At 45.1% G+C, this 13,512-nt stretch overlaps 1 protein-coding gene across 1 annotated transcript in view; it reads left to right on the top strand.

The window, feature by feature from the left end:
• LOC139262451 (collagen alpha-1(XXIII) chain-like) overlaps nt 1-13,512 on the top strand; it is a 354,416-nt gene that overhangs the window by 157,710 nt on the left and 183,194 nt on the right. Inside the window, exon 6 of the mRNA XM_070877639.1 lies at nt 10,549-10,575. Within this exon, the coding sequence (XP_070733740.1) occupies nt 10,549-10,575 (27 nt within the window). The remainder of the gene's footprint in view (nt 1-10,548; nt 10,576-13,512) is intronic.

Genomic DNA, 13,512 nt, shown 5'->3' with positions numbered 1-13,512 from the left:
GAAAAATTTAGAATTTAGCAGAGGAGGACAAAGGGTTTAATTAGGAAAGGGAAAATAGAGTATGAGAATAAGCTTGCAGGGAACATAAAAACTGACTGCAAAGGTTTCTATAGATATGTGAAGAGAAAAAGATTATTGAAGACAAACATAGGTCCCTTCCAGTCAGAATCAAGTGAATTTATAATGGTGAACAAAGAAATGGCAGACCAATTGAACAAATACTTTGGGCCCAAGTTTCGAGCTGCACCTAGAACGGTGCAGTCCCGACCTGGACGCCCGTTTTTCGCACCACAAAGTGCGCCTAAAAAAAACCTCCAGATTCTCCACTTCCCTGCAGGTCTTCTGGCCCTCGGCACAGCACAGCAGGAGCTGTACGGGGCGGAGCCAGGTCCTTGCGCCGAAAACAGTGCCGGGACCTCTGCACATGCGCGCTACAGTGGGCGTGCAAGTGCAATAGCTCCAGGCGCCCGAAACTGTGTGGGAGGGGCCCGAAGCACGCAGCCCCTAGCCCTGGCCCAATGGCCTCACTGGGGCTGTGTGAATAAGGCTGCTCCCACGGCCAGCTCCTGCTTCCTCCCGACTCGACTCAACTCCCGCTTCCCGCCTCCGGACCGGACCCGACACCGACCCGACTCCCGTTTCCCCCCCTCCCCTGCCCCCGGACCGGACCCAACCCGACTCCCGCTTCCACCCCCCCCCCCGCCCCCGGACCGGATCCAACTCCCGCTCCCCCCCCCACCCCCCTGCCCCCGGACCGGACCGGACCCGACTCCCGCTTCCCCCCCCCCCCACCGGACTGGATCCGACCTGACCTCCCTCCTCCCTCCCCCCGACCTGACCTCCCTCTCCCTCCCTCCCCCCGACCCGAACCGAACTGACCTCCCTCCCACCACCCCCCCGACCCGACCCAACGCCACCTACCTGTAAATCTGGTGCTGGGGACGGGCCCTGCCCGAAGTCTCGGGCCCGGCCCGTTCAGCCTCCCTCCCCCTTCTCCTTCCCCCCACCTTCTCCTTCCCCCACTCCATCTCCTTCCCCCCCATCTTCTCCTTCCCCCCTCTTCTCCTTCCCCCCCATCTCCTTCCCCCCCCACCATCTCCTTCCCCCATCTTCTCCTTCCCCCATCTTCTCCTTCCCCCCATCTTCCCCCCCCACCATCTTCTTCCCACCCCCCCACCATCTTCTTCCCCCCCATCTCCTTTCTCACCCTTCTCCCCTTTATCCCCTTCTCCCCCTTCCCTCCCTCTGCTCCCCCCCTCTCTCCCTCTACCCCCCTCCTCCCCGTCCCCTCGTTGTCAGAAACACAGACACTGACAGACAGAGAATGAGAAACACACACAGACAGACAGAGAGATAGAGACATTGACAGAGACACACTGGGGTGGGGGTGGGGGGGGGGGGGGGATCCCAGCATGCTGCTGGAGGGCTCCCGGTGCTGCAGTCAGTAAGTAGAAAATGTTTTATTTATTGATTTTAAAAAAAACATTATTTCTTATTAATTTTTTTTGATTGATTTATTGATGTATTTATCATTTATTATTGATGATGGCTCTTTATTTGTAAAACTGAAGTGTTTAATGTTTATAAACTTCCCTTTAAACCCCCCATTCCCTACGCCTGATTTGTAACCTACGCCTGATTTTCTAAAGTGTAGACAAGGTTTTTTCGAGCGTACAAAAATCTTCACTTACTCCATTCTAAGTTAGTTTGGAGTAAGTTTTCACTGACGAAACTTTGAAAACAGGCGTAAGTGGCCGGACACGCCCTCTTTTGAAAAAAAGTTCTGTTCCAAAGTGAAACTGTTCTAACTGACTAGAACTGGAGCAAACTAAATGACGAGAATTCCGATTTCTAAGATACTCCGTTCTACACCAGTTGCTTCTAAAAATCAGGAGCAAATCATGTGGAAACTTGGGGCCTTTGGTTCTGTCTTCACTAAGGAAGACACAAATAACATTCCGGAAATACTAGGGGACCGAGGGTCTAGCGAGAAGGAGGAACTGAAGGAAATCCTTATTAGTCAGGAAATTGTGTTATGGAAATTGATGGGATTGAAGGCCGATAAGTCTCCAGGGCCTGATAGTCTGCATCCCAGAGTACTTAAGGAAGCGGCCCTAGAAATAGTGGATGCATTGATGGTCATTTTCCAACATTCTATAGACTCTGGATAAGTTCCTATGGATTGGAGGGTAGCTAATGTAACCCCACTTTTTAAAAAAGGAGGGAGAGAGAAAACGGAATTATAGACTGGTTAGCCTGACATCGGTAGTGGGGAAAATGTTGGAATCAATTATTAAAAGATCTAATAGCAGCGCATTTGGAAAGCAGTGATAGAATTGGTCCAAGTCAGCATGGATTTATGAAATGGAAATCATGCTTGACAAATCTTCTAGAATTTTTTGAGGATGTAACTAGTAGAGTGGACAAGGGAGAACCAGTGGATGTGGTGTATTTGAACTTTCAAAAGGCTTTTGACTTGGTCCCACACAAGAGATTAGTGTGCAACATTAAAGCACATGGTATTGGGGATAATGTATTGACGTGGATAGAGAACTGGTTGGCAGACAGGAAGCAAAGAGTAGGAATAAATGGGTCCTTTTCAGAATGGCAGGCAGTGACTAGTGGGGTACCGCAAGGTTCAGTGCCGGGACCCCAGCTATTTACAATATACTTTAATGATTTAGACGAAGGAATTGAATGTAATATCTCCAAGTTTGCAGATGACACTAAGCTGGGTGGCAGTGTGAGCTGTGAGGAGGATGCTAAGAGGCTACAGGGTGACTTGGACAGGTTAGGTGAGTGGGCTAATGCATGGCAGATGCAGTATAATGTAGATAAATGTGAGGTTATCCACTTTGGTGGTAAAAACAGGAAGGCAGAATATTATCTGAATGGTGACAGATTAGGAAAAGGGGAGGTGCAACGAGACCTGGGTGTCATGGTACATCAGTCATTGAAAGTTGACATGCAGGTACAGCAGTCGGTGAAGAAGACAAATGGCATGTTGGTCTACATAGCGAGAGCATTTGAATATAGGAGCAGGGAGTTCTTACTGCAGTTGTACAGGGCCTTGGTCAGGCCACACCTTGAATATTGTGCACAGTTTTGGTCTCCTAATCTGAGGAAGGACATTCTTGCAATTGAGGGAGTGCAGTGAAGGTTGACCAGACTGATTCTCGGGATGGCAGGACTGACAAATGAAGAAAGATTGGATCGACTAGGCTTACATTCACTGGAATTTAGAAGAATGAGAGGGGATCTCATAGAAACATATAAAATTCTGACGGGATTGGACAGGTTAGATGCAGGAAGAATGTTCCCGATGTTGGGGAAGTCCAGAGCCAGGGATCACAGTCTAAGGATAAGGGGTAAGCCATTTAGGACTGAGATGAGGAGAAACTTCTTCACTCAGAGAATTGTGAACCTGTGGAATTCACTACCACAGAAAGTTGTTGAGGCCAGTTTGCTGGGTATATTCAAAAGGGAGTTAGATGTGGCCCTTATAGCTAAAGGGAGCAAGGGGTATGGAGAGAAAGCAGGAATGGGGTATTGAAGTTGCATGATCAGCCATGATCATATTGAATGGTGTTGCAGGCTTGAAGGGCCGAATGGACTACTCCTGCTCCTATTTTCTATGTTTCTATGTTTCTATATATCCTCAGCTAGAGAGGTTTGATAGGACAAGATCTTTTCAATGTGGCTCAACCTGAAAATGTTTCAGAACCACTGAGTCGAACTTTTCCTTTCGTCAACCTTGAGTAAAGGCAAATGGGCAGGCCTCCAATGTCCCTTCAATCAGTTTGCGGGTGGTTTTCACCTCTGGCTTCGGGCAAACATTGCCATGTTTTGAGCCCAACTCATAAACTGGGAACTTATCCAGATCGAATCAATGTTTTTATCGAGAATTGCTTTTTATGAATGTCAGTGAGCATTCAGTAAAATAATTTGACATCTGGAAACTCTCGTGATTTCAAAAATGGTTAATGGCAGATATAAACACCAGAATTTATTTTTAATCCACAGTGCAGGGGTGAAATTACAGCTTGCTGTTAGTAGCAGCTTTTGTGCATCATTTTATGGATTAGTTCTAAATCTACTTGCTGTGATATTGGCTAACATTGATTATTTTCATATGATTTACATAAAAGCCAGTAGCTTTAAGTGGATTTTAAGGAAGTATAAATATTTATACTTGGAGTAGCAATACTCAATTGCAGCAAAATTTAAATTAAATACTAGTTAAAACTTTTCACTGTTTGGGCAGTCAGAGTTTAATTATGTTTAATGTGGGTCTTCAAACAGTGCTGATGGGATTTTCATTGGGTAAATTAACAAATTTAATAGGAAGATACAATTTCACACAGTGCATTGGCTGGAAGATACAATACATATTTCATTACATCGGTTTGCTGCAATTCATAATCAAGGCTCCCTTATGGTTATTGGGCTATTTTCATGTACTTCAAAATAAGACATGAATTTTAAAGCTTTTCTAAACATAGTAAATCATATTATTTCAGATTATTTTAACGTTTGACTTTATTACCAAATAAAACTGTACCATTAACTAACAATGGCTCCAAAAAACTATGGTCCCAGCAGTGGCCTCCAGTCCTGACCCCATCAATGATACAGATCTGATTCTCAAACAACCGTGTCCCCCTATGTGACAGAGCATGCTCTCCCAGGATATGATGCCTTTTAAGGTTTGTTCTGTGAGATGAGAGTTGAGGAATCTGTTTGCCTTTCCTTGATCCCTCAGGCGTGGTTGGCCAGCGGAATCTACGCTAACCCCTTATTTTTTACTATCCAAGCTTGCTTGGAATGTTAAACTCTTAGATTAATTTGGCCTGCCAATTATTGTTTCCCTACATGCCTCTGTGGAGCTTGGAGCTAACCCAGCAAGCCCTCCACCTGAAACTGACTAAAACACTCTAGGGGAGAAATTGACTAACCCTCGAAAATGGGCGTAGGGATCACAGTGCACGATTAACCCACGTCTGTTCATTTCATTCCAGGCAGCACCTTAAATTCATGCTGCCTGCTGCTTTAAATGATTGCATTAGCAGAGGGCCTGGTATCACGAGTGGCTAGCGCTACTTAAAGCCTGCACCTCTTAAAGGGGAGGTGCATTGTGGCTGCAAGAAGTGGTGGGAGTTATTTGAAATTTGAATCAAATTACTTTGAGCAATGGCTAAACACGTGAGAGAGCATGCACCAAGGTTTTCAGTCACTGCTCTGGAGGTCTTGGCAGAAAAGATGGAAAGAAAGAGAGACGTCCAGCATCCACAGTGGGGCAGAAGGCCCTTCAGACGGATGCTCAGAAGGCAGTGAGAGCAAGTAGCAGCAGAGGTCAATGCCAGGAGTGTTGCTCCAAGAACATCGGTGCAGTGCAGGAAGAAGTTAAGGATCTCATACGAGTTATCAAGATAAGTGAGTCCAATCTTTAAATGGCGTATCCTACCAACTGCACCACCAGCCTCATCCACTGCTCAATTCATGACACCCCCATCACCTACCTACCAACAATCTCTATCAATCAGTACTCAACCCTTTAATTCATTTGCTTTACCTCACACACTTCGTACTGCTGCAAGCCTTGCACTCACAACTCGCACACACTGGCAGCTATTCAACAATGAGAGGCACACCACCCAAATATATCACAGGACACTCACTGATGCATTTCCCTCTTTCTTGCAGGAGAAGGTGGCGCATAACAGTAGGCGGCAACAAAGAACTGGAGGAGGACAAGCATATCTGCATGCTTTAATCCCCCATGGAAGAGACAGTGCTAGCCATCATGTGAAGGGGTATAACTGAGGCCTTGGCCACTGGCAGAGCTGAAGGGATCGATGATGAGGGTATTTGCATACCTAATCCTCTTTCTCTCATCCCACTTCTCCCTCATCCCACATTGTCTTCTGACCTTGAGCTACGGATGGTGTAAACATGCACTTCTTACTTTCTCCTCTCTCCTCACCACAACCCAACCCTTGTTCCTTTTTCATTTCAGATACCCAAGTATTGGAGCCTTCCCATTCAGTGGAGAATGAGGAAGAAGACAGTGCAGATGAAGAGACACTCACTCGAACTTATACTAGACCTGCCAGCTCAGAGACTGATACTGCGCATATTTTAGAGGTTAGGTTAGAGGAGGGATCTGCACATGGTGAGACACTGGGCACAAGTGTGCAGGAGCTGGGGTGGGGAGAAAGGATAGCAAAGGTGCCAGCTCGCCAGAGGGTAAGTTCGCACACTAGTTCTGCTGCAGAGGAGTCGGATGAGGACTTCGATGGGCCAGGCTACAGAAGAAGGCTGATGAGTGTACATAACCAAATGATTGGTGCGCTTAGAAAGCCTGCGTTCAATGTCAAGGAGCAGGGAGGAGTCTAGCACCAACTTGGCACAGGGCTTTGCGCAGAGCTTGGAGCCCGTCCTTTCCAACAGGGAACGGGGTGGTCACCTCTATCAGCACGTCTGTGAAACGTACCATGATGCAACGTCTCATGGTCGATGTCACACCTTCAATTGCAGCACAAACAGTTTCCAACAAAGGTCTGAGTGCTGCAGTGGAAGCTCAGACTGCTGTCAGCATGGCTGTGAGTACCAGTGTTCAAAGGGGCTTGCAGGGTGTCACAGCAGTGCAGGAATCTGTCCTCCAACAGATTACTAGGCTTGTTGAGGCATCACTCAGAGAGTGGCAGTGACTCCATGAAGCACAAATCTGCTGTTCTCTCTCAGCATATGGTGCAGTGGCATAGTGATTATGTTACTGGACTAGTAATCCAGAGGCCTGGACTAATGATCTGGAGATTTGAGTTCAAATCCCACCACAGTAGCTGGGCAATTTAAATTCAGTTAATTAAATAAATTAAAAAGCTAGTAATGGTGATTACGAAACTACTGGATTGTCGTAAAAACCCATTTAGTTCACTAATGTCCTTTTGGGAAGGAGAATCTGCTGTCCTTACTTGGTGATGTGTGGTTGACTCGGAAATGGCCTAGCAAGCCATTCAGTTGTACCAAACTTCTACAAAGAAGTGTCATGCACTGCTTCGGTTCAAGAAGGTACTCTTCTCATGGGCAATAAATGCTGGCATTGCCAGTGATACCCACATCCCATAAATTAACATTTTTTTAAAAAATCGTGCTCCCACCCTGCCAGTGCCCTTGCTCATGGTCAGCCAGCCCAGATTGCTGTAGCCCAGGCTGAAATGGTGCCGTTCTCGGCCAGGCGTTCTAGGCCCAGAGCTGCTCGAGGTTGTCCTCCAAGGCCATTTGCAGTCTCCTCAATTGAAAGTCAGCAGCCTTCCACCAGCCATGCTGCAGCCACTGGAGTAGCATCTCGTAGGAGCACTAAAAGAGGCACAGGCACTAAGGGAATGCACAAGGCTGATTAGTTTATTTTTGTATGATTATTTCATGATGGAATTCCTAAATTTGGATTCAAATGTGCATTTTAGGGTGGTTTTTATTTTTGTCCCTCAATGTGCAGCTAATGTGTGACCACAGGCAGTGCATCATGCAGATGAATGCTCATTGTCCTCGCAGTAGTCATGCTTCCATCATTCTGTGGCAGTCCTCTGTGTCACCTGCATTTGACCCACCATGACAAGTCAAAGGCTGATCACTAGACAGCAAGGCTTCACCCACTCATGACTCTGGTCTGGAACCTACACATCACACCTACAATGAGAGCCAGCTGCCACAAGGAACATTATGCAGCACACCATCAGCATCCTCAAGCAATGCTTCTGCTGCCTGGATTACTCTGAGGAGCCTTGCAGTACTCGGCTGAGCGAGTATCAAGATTTGTAGTGGTATGTTGCATATTGCACAACCTGGCCCTTAGTTTATAGAGGAAGAAAAGGAGAAAAAGAGGAGGAAGAATAGGAACAGGAACGCAGACAGCTCCTTCCGCTCCGGGCTCTGGGTGATGAAATAACCTCAACCACAGTTCCCCATTTATCAACAGTCCAACAACAGTGGGAACAACTTATTTCAGCACAAGCTTTTAAATGACCAGAAAAGTACTTCAGCACCAGCCAGACCACTCCCTTTAGACTATTGCTTTCTCTTTGGCTGTTAGCCTCACTAACTCAAGTTTCATTTTTTATTTGGATATTTTTAAGCCTAGTTTTGAAAGCAAGCAGACTATCTAATTATCACAAAATTATCTCCATTCTAATTGCTGACATCTGTGAGACAGAGACACACACACACACACACACACAGGCATCCAAAGGTACAAACTTAAAAGGACAGCTAAACATTACCTAGTCCATCAAGCCTGTCCTATCCTGGCATTATGTAACTTCTACACTCCATCCGTCATCCGTAGTTAAGCAATCTCTAACGAGAGGCAGAAAAAACTTCAACCAATTTGGGAAATTCTCTTCTGACCCCTGAAGGCGATGAAACAAGCAACAATAGACCAGTGTCTGGGTGCACAGGCCCTGATGACCCAGCTACCTTCTGTATGCAGATATATTGGCCCCTGTCAGGAATTTGAGAGAGGGTGGGGGTTCAAGTTGAAATAGTTGTTTCATTGTAGCTGCTTGTTATAAATGTGGGTGATGATTATTCCCTAAATTATACCTGTGATATTGCTATTACCATAATAATTTGATTTTGATTGTGTGTGCTAGGGCTTTAATTATGGACTAGGCAAGATGTGAGATCTTTATATTAAATTACAGTCAGTTATTTATACTGGAAATAAACCTTCAGGGGTAGCGCCTTCCATTCCTAATTTCTCATTAGCTGCCTTTATTTCAATAATCAAAAGCCAATTTAACTTTTATTGCTGTATGCCTGCAGGTTCAATAATGCATTAGCTACAAAGTTGGCACAAAGAAGGGTAAGTCAGGTGCAGTTTTTTTCCAGTTTAAACAATGTTGCTGGCTCGTGAGTTTACCCAGTGACTAGCTGAGCCATACAGATCAGGAAGGTCCCAGGCTCAATTTCTGACTGGTGCTGAATTAGCTAATTTCATATAATTGCTTGCAGCAACCTGGGTTACAAACATGTTTCCTGTTCCTGATTGTTATTCAATTATTGTGAGTGTGAGGATATCAAGTGGACCAGGATTGTACTCAGCTGTAATGCCCCTGAGATCAAATACCCTGCAAACACTCATATCATGGCTTAGCCATGAATAATGGGCACTTATGTGAGTTACCAGCGCACAGTCAGGAAAGAGTTTTACATATTTTCCAAGTGTTGTCGCTGTATAAAAACTCTTCTACGGTAAACGCATGTTTAAAAAAGATACCAATTTGTGTGTGTATCACACCCCTTTATACTGACAAGTGTCACAGAATTACAATCCATGTAGTGATTGAGAGTTTTTAGTATTTATGTTCCAAAGTATAACAGGCAATGCAAGTTTTACATTTTTTTTATCACACAGAAGAGACCAGTATTCCAGCCTACATGTAATATTTGTGAAGCTATTTTTCAGATGTGCCTTATTCAGTAATTAGAGAAGGAAAACCCACATGTCTGTTGGTGGAAGTTCAAAGAGAACTCTGTGATATGGGAAGTATGAATGGAAGATAATTCCAAAACTATAAGTTTTCAGAAAGGTTTACTAGTGCAGGAATCCCAGCAAGGAGAAACGAAAGTTCTTATCATACTGCTGAACAAGTTAATTGAGGTCTTGCTGCAGCAGGAGAAGGAGGTGGCTGATGATCTGCCCCTTTTTTAAAAAAAAATCCTAAATATTTTCATTTAATTGCTGGGATCTGTGCACGGCTACACTCTGAGGGCACTTGCCCAGGCTCCTCTTCAGTTTTTGTTCTGTATTTCTCTCCATTCATCTCTGAACACTTAATACTGGTGCTGAACAGACGACCGCTGCATTTTATGTTGGAGTGAAAATGGTGGGAAACTTGGCACATACGTATATTTACCATGTGCCCACCCATATATGGGAAGGTGCAGTTCTCCTAATGGAAACTGGCCACTGGAAAATGGCAGGGAGGCCGCAGAGCAAACTCCTGAATTTCTTTCATCCTTAGCCTGCCCCAGATCCACTGAAAAATCCGAAGGGGGAGGCCTAGGCCAAAATGTTTAATCAGTTTATAATTACCTGTACTACAGCTCACATTTCTGGTTGTTTAAAGGATGTAGAACAGCTTAATTAATTCTTTCATTTATTCATTCTAAAATTCTGTTGATAAAATCTTTAAAGGATAATATAGTAACTGTCTGCAATTGATATTATGTTGTTCCCCACAGATGTCAATAATAACTTTCCATGCAAGTGTTGCATTTTATATAATGCTGCTGTGAAATGGGTGCACAAAAATATTTTTTCTAATTGCAATACATGAAGGTGTTTTTCATGTTCTGTTATAGTACTTAATTTCATTGTAATACTTATCAAAGTACACAATTGAAATTATGAATTTATCATTAACAAATCTATTATTATACATCAGATTCCTAGTATCTGAGAATTCAGTCACAGCCTTGCTGATATGTTTCTAGTAATTTAATGATCCCATAATCCTAAATTTTTGTTTTGGTTTTGGATTCTAGGGCCCTCTTGGATTGGATGGAATGCCAGTAGGTATTTTCTGGTACATAAGTATTCAAAAGAAGCCTGCATTACTTCTTATCTGTTATAGGAAGAACAGACTTAAATAGATAAGCATAATTCAGTTTGAGTAAATGAAGAACAATGCAAAAATCAAGTATTTTGTTACTGAACCTGTAACACAGTCTGTTTCCCAGGAATAGATCTATGTTGCTTAACAGAAATTTAACTGAGGTTAACATTAAGCTGCTTTAGTTTTAATGATACATTTCTCTTATTTATAGAGGTATTTTCCTTTGCTACCTCATGCAGAATTTGACAAGCTTTTTAAAATCTACAGCTTCATAAGTAAGTGTAAACTGAGATTTAAAAAAAGGTTTTGGTAATTGCTCAGACTCCAGGGATAAGGGAGCAGACCAAACCATATCCGGTGACAATCTTTGGTGTTGCTGAGCTCTCTCTGGGTTTCCCGTTCCTCTGTGTCTCCGAGCCTTCTCTGGTTCTCTCACTCTCATTAATGCCAAACATTTCGTATACTTCAAAATATTGGAAAATGTACCAAAATGCATAAACAGTCAAAATTTCCTTGGGACATTAACCCAAACCCCCCATCCCTGGATTTTTTTTTGCACCATCACTTTCTCCCTGTACATAATACAACTGGTGGAATATTGGGGATGGCTGCGCTGAAGTCATAAGTTCATGCTTCACTGCTTCTTTTCATGTCACATGTGAGGCCATTGGGTTTCAGTTTTCACAGAGAAAACAAGCTAAATTGTGGAATGTGATCTCAAAACACTCAAAATCCTGAATCCAATGAAATAACACAGAATTTAACTTAACTTAGTCACCTTGAGGCAGTGGTTTAGTCATATGCCTTTATTCAGGGCTGTTTTTCAGTTTTATGTTGTCTTTTGAGTTGTCAGCTTTTTGGGGGCTTGACGGCTTTTTTGAATTTTGTCATTGATAAGTATGTGAGGAAGAAAAATAATCCGAATTAGAGAGTGATACGTCCTTACTACACAGTATAAATGCACACGAGGCCCATGCTTGAGAGAAGGTCAGTCTGTGACCTGTCCTTTATTCCTCATCACTCAAGTGATGAAGGTGGGTGGAGCTTCCCCATTTATACCTGAAGGTCCAGGTTAGGAGTGTCTCCCACCTAGTGGTCAGTGTTCTCACGGTGTACAACTTAGGTCAGTTTATACATGGGTTACAATGCTGGTTGAATACATGACATCACCTCCCCCCCAAAGTCTTATTGGGATCACAGGTTGAGTCTCTCTGGTGGTTTACACTCCCTTGTAAAGCGCCTGCGTTGGGGCTCCGGTTGTTGGGCACTGGCCTGAGTGTCTGCTGTTTGCAGTGCCTCAGGCCTGTCCGGACTGCTCACAGTGACTGGGCTCTCCTCCCTTTGGTTCCGGTGTTCGGTCACCTGTGGTGGAGTGAACTCTATTTCGTGTTCTTCCTCTGCTTCTTCTATGGGGTTGCTGAACCTCCTTTTTGTTTGATCCACATGTTTGCGGCAGATTTGTCCATTGGTAAGTTTAACTACCAGAATCTTATTTCCCTCTTTGGCAACCACAGTGCCTGCGAGCCATTTGGCCCTGCAGCATAGTTGAGGACAAAAACAGGATAATTTACATCAATACATCGCCCCCTCGCATTCCTGTCATGGTAGTGATATTGTGACTGGCGCCTGCTCTCGACAATTTCTTTCATGGTGGGGTGTATAAGGGATAATCGGGTTTTGAGTGTCCTTTTCATTAGTAGCTCTGCGGGTGGAACCCCTGTGAACGAGTGTGGTCGGGATCTATAGGCCAATAGGAGGCGTGATAAGCGGGTTTGTAGGGAACCCCCTTGGAATCTGAGCATCCCTGTTTGATTATCTGCACTGCTCGTTCTGCCTGGCCATTTGAGGCCGGCTTGAACGGTGCCGTTCTAACATGGTTAATTCCATTGCCTGCCATGAAGTCCTGGAATTCAGTGCTTGTGAAGCACGGGCCATTGTTGCTGACCAAGATGTCCGGTAGACCGTGGGCGGCGAACATTGCCCGTAGACTTTCTACCGTGGCAGAGGATGTGCTTGAATTTAAAATGCCACACTCGATCCATTTGGAGTAGGCGTCTACTACAACCAAAAACATTTTCCCCATGAAAGGACCTGCGTAGTCCACATGGATGCATGACCAAGGCTTGGCGGGCCATGGCCAGGGGCTAAGGGGGGCTTCCCTGGGCGCATGGCCCAGCTGGGCACACGTGTTGCACCTGCGAACACAAAGTTCCAGATCTGCGTCTATCCCTGGCCACCAAACGTGTGACCTGGCAATTGCCTTCATCGTGACAATGCCCGGGTGCCCATTGTGGAGTTCTCTGATGAACACCTCTCTGCCCATCTGGGGCATGACTACGCGGTTTCCCCACAGTAGGCAATCGGCCTGAATCGAGAGTTCATCCTTGCGCCTGTGAAATGGTTTAAATTTCTTAGGGCATGCCCTGTACGTGGCTGCCCAGTCCCCATTCAGGACACATTTCTTGACTAGAGACAATAGCGGGTCTCTATTTGTCCAGACTTTAATCTGACGGGCTGTCACGGGTGAGCCTTCGCTTCAGAATGCTTCAACAGCCATGACCATCTCAGCACCATGCTCGGTAGCCCCCTCAGTGGTGGCTAGTGGGAGCCTGCTGAGTGCATCGGCGCAGTTTTCGGTGCCCGGTCTGTGCCGGATTGTGTAGTCATAGGCAGCTAACGTGAGTGCCCACCTCTGTATGCGGGCCGATGCGTTTGCATTTATGGCCTTGTTGTCGGCCAAAAGGGACGTTAGGGGTTTGTGATCTGTCTCCAGCTCAAATTTCCTGCCAAACAGGTACTGGTGCATTTTCTTTACCGCATATACACATGAGAGCGCCTCCTTTTCTACCATCCCGTAGCCCCTTTCTGCCTGGGACAGACTCCTGGAGGCATA

This window comes from Pristiophorus japonicus, chromosome 4 (genome assembly GCF_044704955.1).
Source record: "Pristiophorus japonicus isolate sPriJap1 chromosome 4, sPriJap1.hap1, whole genome shotgun sequence".
Classification (NCBI taxonomy): Eukaryota; Metazoa; Chordata; class Chondrichthyes; family Pristiophoridae; genus Pristiophorus; species Pristiophorus japonicus.
This window is presented reverse-complemented; position numbering and strand designations above follow the sequence as displayed.